This window comes from Sphaeramia orbicularis, chromosome 17, assembly GCF_902148855.1.
Source record: "Sphaeramia orbicularis chromosome 17, fSphaOr1.1, whole genome shotgun sequence".
Lineage (NCBI taxonomy): Eukaryota > Metazoa > Chordata > Actinopteri > Kurtiformes > Apogonidae > Sphaeramia > Sphaeramia orbicularis.
In genome coordinates this window covers 46,073,027-46,079,026 of record NC_043973.1, presented here as the reverse complement: position 1 = coordinate 46,079,026, position 6,000 = coordinate 46,073,027, and the positions used below count along the sequence as shown (strand labels likewise).

Below are 6,000 nucleotides of genomic sequence, written 5' to 3'. Positions count from 1 at the left end.
CTATTACTGGTACTACTACTACTACTATTACTACTACTACTACATTATGGTCTGTTCAGTCTACATGACAGTTTTGTAAATTCCAGTTGTCTATTTTGAGCCTTGATAAGATCTCAGATTCCCTGGTACAGAAGCATCGGACAGCTTCAGTGTTATTTATGAGCCTTTGATTTGTTTTGTTTATTACACCTTTCCACATACAGACAGTTCAGTGTGAAAAATCCCTCGACGATTGCCAGTTTTTTCGACGCTGGAACCAGTGTGTCTGACACCAACGGTCCTCCCATGATAAAAGCGACCTAAATCACGCCGGTAGCCAGCTGAGCAGAACCGACTGCATTTTTTTTTCATTTGTAAGTGACCTAGAGGAACACTTTGATGTACGCTATGATTTGGCTATGATGGACTTGATGGGCCTCATGTGATCGCAGATATTTTATAGTAGCTGTCAGAACTGGAAGATGATTGATGCGTCTTGTTCTGAAGTTGTAAAAAGAAAAGAGGGAGCTTGGTTATGTTTAGAGTTGATGTACTGTCATTGAAGGTTCTGCCAGAATGTCCTCCAAAGTTATGTGCGTAGCCTTCCCTCTTCAGGCATAGCTTTACCAGTCATAGCCACTCTTCGGATCATCTGTCTCTCAAAACTGAAAATCCTTCTACTTGGAGCGGTAATCCATTGGCTGCACACGCTCCAGGTCGATCCCGTATGTCACTGTGACCTGACCTGAAACGTTTGCTACTCCATGTTTTTCCCTCTTTTTCCTTTCAATCACTACATCTGACACAACAGATTTTACTCTAATAAACAAAATATTTTCCAAGATCTGGATTTTGGGATGTATTTGTGCAGTAAGCAACACAGAGGCCAAGTGACAAACCCACAGACTGAACATAAAAACCGGCCTTGAACGGAGCAAGGTTATAAAAGTTTTGGATTTTTGATTATAGTTTAGTTTTATTTAGTTTTGACTTGTTTTTTTTTTTTTTCTCTAATTCAGTTAGTTGTAATTAGTTTTTAGAGCAGGTTTGCTAGTTTTTATTAGTTTTCGTTATTTTCTAAATGCTTAGTTTTAGTTTAGTTATAGTTTAGTCTTCGTTTTTTTATATCTTTCATCTTCCTAACCATCGTATTCCGATAAATCCCAGACAGGACTCTGCTGCTTTTTTCCACCTTTCATCTTCATGTTTCCAGGTAGAGTGGGGACCAGAAGACGACTCTAAACCACAAATGACGAGAAGTGACATATGGTGCCGCTAGCTAAAATACCTCGAGCAAAATAAGTTGATTTCATATCAATCTGACGTTGACAAAGATGAAAACGAAGGTAAATTTATCCATAATTTTTATACATTTTAGTTTTATAAGCACACAATACAGTTTCGGTTAGTTGTTTTTTTCCTTTTAATTATATGTTTTTATTTATTTCAGTTAACGAAAATGTTTTTCAATTTCAGTTTTCGTCATTTCGTTAGTTTTTGTTAACGATAATAACCTTGGAACGGAGTAATTCATCCTATCCCAATGGGAGACGTTAATGCGATACCAGATTACGACCGATTCTTTCATAATCATTCCAGTCACCAAAGTAAACACTGGACAAAAATTGTTTGTTTTAATACAGCACTTATCAGGAGAAAATGGACTTTGTTTGAGATCTGTTGCTATATCTGGAACATTTGTCACTTTTCCACTATCGGTTTGGGTTCGCATTTCCTCAGGCATGTTCGACTTCTGTCACATATAGAGGAGTATACAAGAGTTTTGACCCCTTTTAAAGGCGGTAAAAACAGGTTTGGAAATGACAACATCATCAGTGAAGTACATGATATTATCACAATATTAGAATCAGAATCTTTATTGGCCAAGTTTCTCCACACAAAGTTTTGAATTAAGCCTTGAGCGCCGCTAGTAATTGTGGGCTCCATGAAAGGTAAGTGTTGCGGACCCCTCATAAAATTCAGTCTCTTGTCGATCTTTTGGAGGGTGGGGCGGGGGTGTGGTCCATAACTAACGTAAGTAATGCTGCCGTGAAACTAAACTGAAACTTAGCATCCCTTCAACATCTGACTCCCGGCTTCTATGCTTCTATTATACAGCGGACTTTACACGAAAATTTCACAACTTCTTCTTTTTTTTTTGTGGTTTTTATTAGGACACATTTTCAGTTTCAGTATACATATCCTCTCAGCACTGGTATAAACATGTCCAGTTTTCCAAAAAAACAACTAACAGCAAACAAAAATTTAAAATTAAATAAAAAAGCAGAAAAGTAGTACCCCCCCACCCACACTGGTCCACATTCACTTAATTATGAGTGTTATAACTATTCTATTCTTTTATGTTTTCTATAGATGTTTTATCAAAGTAAGAGACGAAAGGCCTCCATGTAATGTAAAATTTCTCAGTTGATCCTCTGAGAGACAATTTGATCATTTTTAGCTTCAAGAAAGACATTACATCCGTTATCCAGGCATGTCCTGCTGGAGGTTTAGGTGACTTCCAAAGAAGGAGAATACATCTACAGGCAATCAAAGAAGCAAATGCTAACACATTTAGTTTCTGTGTAGTGAACCTACAGGGGTTGGACAAAATAATGGAAACACCTTCACCTCAAGATGATAATGCCCCAATCCATACAGCTAGAATTGTTAAAGAATGGCATGAGGAACATTCTAATGAAGTTGAGCATCTCGTATGGCCGGCACAGTCCCCAGACCTCAACATTATTGAGCATTTATGGTCAGTTTTAGAGATTCAAGTAAGACGTCGATTTCCACCGCCATCGTCTCTAAAAGAGTTGGAGGGTATTCTAACTGAAGAATGGCTTCAAATTCCTTTGGAAACAATTCACAAGTTGTATGAATCAATACCTCGGAGAATTGAGGCTGTAATTGCCGCAAAGGCGGACCTACACCATATTGAATTATATTTTGTTGATTTTTTAAGGTGTTTCCATTATTTTGTCCAACCCCTGTAGATAATTCAGGGGGACTCCAAAGATGGCAAAAAGTGGACAAGGTGTTATATCAGCGTCTAGAACTGTGGATATAATCTCAAAAAAAATTCTTCCAGAAACCAGACAACCTCGAGCAGGACCAAAAGGTATGGGAAAAGTGGGAAGGGATTTCACAATTTGTAATCTGTAATCAGTGAGATCTAAGAATTTATGTTTACACAACAGACCTTGAAAATCTTATTTCGAGAAATCTTACCAAGAGAATTTTTGCTTGTTCCATTGGCTGATTTTTTTTTGCTTGAGTTCAGCAAAAAAAACTTGAATTCAGCAAAAAAAAAAAAAAAAAATCTGCCAATGGAACATTATCTCTTATACTGTTATCTAAAAATAAGTTCTTATATCTCACTTACAAGTTACTCTTTAGGTCACAGGTGTCAAACATGCGGCCCGGGGGCCAAATCCGGCCCGCCAAAGGATCTAATGTGGCCCGTAGGATGGATTTGTGAAATACAAAAATTACACCGAAGATATTAACAATCAAGGATGTCAAAATCATTTTAATTCAGATTCCACATACAGACCAATTAGATCTCAAGTGGGTCAGAATCAGTTAAATACTATCATATTTATTTATTATTATTTTTGTTCTAGGTCAAATATTAAATGCTAAAATGTGCTAGTCTGCTACTGTTGTAATTTTCCATTGTTTACAAATTGCTGAATGTAGAAATCATGCAAAAATTAACGACTTTTGAATTCTGACCTAATACAAATTGTGAAAAATAACATGACCTTTGATAACATGAAGTGTAAAGTGTATATAATAACCTCATCCGAGTACCGCACAGGTGTCAAACATGCGGCCCGGGGGCCAAATCCGGCCCGCCAAAGGATCTAATGTGGCCCGTAGGATGGATTTGTGAAATACAAAAATTACACTGAAGATATCAATAATCAAGGACGTCAAAATCATTTTAATTCAGATTCCACATACAGACCAATTAGATCTCAAGTGGGTCAGAATCAGTAAAATACTATCATATTAAACCTAGAAATAATGAAAACAGCTAATTTTCTCTTGATTTTAGTGCAAAAAAAGTAAAATTACATGAAAATATTTACATTAAAAAACTGTTATTTTACAAAACATGTGAATAACCTGACATGTCTTAAGATAAGTAAATGCAATTTTACCAATGTTCTGCCTGTTATTAAATGTTTCGTGCATTTGTAATTGTAATGTAAGTTGTAACGCACATGTATAAATGACAAACTAATAATCTGAGGCATAATATTGTTAAAATTGCACTTGTTTTTCTTAAGACGTTTCCAGTTGTTGATATTATTCAGATTTTTGTGGATATTAACATTAGTATAATTTAATTTGACTTTTTTCACTGTTATTATTTTACTGGTCCGGCCCTCTTGAGGTCATACTGGGCTGAATTTGGCCCCTGAACTAAAATGAGTTTGACACCCCTGCTTTAGGTGATTATGTCTAATTTTAAGTGTGATGAGAGATTTTGACTTGAAATGAGAGAAATAGAATTGGTAAGATTTAGATTTCTGAAGTGCAGAACATCCATCTTTATCCTGAGACAACAGACTTTTCAGAGGTGTTTGCACAGTGGCTTCCTGGTGGACTTCACTGTCATGTACTTGGTTCATACTTCATACCTTGGCCAGCGTTGGCTCCCCTGTGGCGGCGTTTGCAGGGCAGTGGCGGGGGTCCTGGTGGGAGGCGGTGGCGGTGGATGCCCATTGGTCGGTGTAACCCAACGGCGTGAAGTAACCACAGTCCTGAACGCTGGAACCCCGCTCAAACTCCTCACAAACGCCATCCCCGTCAAAAACATAACACTGACTGGGTTCACCTTAGGAGATGGAGAAGAGAATGAGAGAGGAGGATTTATGAAAGAATATAAAGCCTGGTTTCTTAATCTGGCAGAGTATGAAGTTATCCCCCGCGGTTAGACTCCCATCCAAATCTATTTGTCAGTGAACCAAATCTGAGCAAATCTATTCTGTATTTTCTTTGGCCTCTTTTAATGTTAGCCATGTCAGCTCAACCATATCTGACTCTCTGCGCTGTCATCACTCCGTAAATGATGGCAAACAAATGAACTTTGACTCCAATTAATTATTGAAGATCGTAATAATTTTGTAATGTTAAAAGACAAAAAGAACTTAATGTGTGACTTTGGTGGTTTGATCCAACTTCCAACTTGAAAGGTTGTGTCTATATTCACCAGATGAGAGATGGAGAGTTGTGTGTTACAAAAACCGGCCACACCGATGGTCTAAACCTGACCAAGTTTAGTAGAAAGAAAAACAAGACCGACGGAAAAGATGACAGGATTTTTTGCTGTGAACGAGCTGAGAAAAAACAGCAATTTCATCAACTGCGCCTATAAAAAATATTGAACTCATCGGATGTTTATGCTTTTGTAAAATAAGATAAGATAAGGTTATTTGTCACATGCACAGTTACACATAGAATGTCGCACAGGGGAATGAATTTTTAATAAGTGAATAACAAGGGGAAAGAAAGACATGCAGCACATCAGATAAAATGGATGAATGAATGGATGGATGGACGGACGGACGGATAGACAGATGGATGGAGTAAAATACAAGTAGACGATGGATGGATGGATGGATGGATGGATGGATGGATGGATGGATGGATGGATGGATGGACGGATTAATGGCGTAGAATACAAGTAGATGATGGACGGACGGATGGACAGATGGATGGAGTAGAATACAAGTAGACAATGGATGGATGGATGGAAGGAAGGAAGGAAGGAAGGAAGGAAGGACGGAAGGATGGATGGATGGAGTAGAATACAAGTAGACAATGAATGGATGGATGGATGGATGGATGGATGGATGGATGGATGGATGGATGAAGTAGAATACAAGTAGAGGATGGATGGATGGATGGAAGGAAGGAAGGAAGGACTAGAATACAAGTAGACGAAGGAAGGAAGGAAGGATGGATGGATGGACGGATGGACGGAAGGAAGGATGGAGTAGAATA

The 6,000-nt window shown here is 38.0% G+C and overlaps 1 protein-coding gene across 1 annotated transcript in view; it reads right to left on the bottom strand.

The window, feature by feature from the left end:
* The window catches only part of pappa2 (pappalysin 2), a 161,833-nt gene that overhangs the window by 9,955 nt on the left and 145,878 nt on the right, over positions 1-6,000 (bottom strand). The window contains exon 14 of the mRNA XM_030160644.1: positions 4,635-4,831. Within this exon, the coding sequence (XP_030016504.1) occupies positions 4,635-4,831 (197 nt within the window). The remainder of the gene's footprint in view (positions 1-4,634; positions 4,832-6,000) is intronic.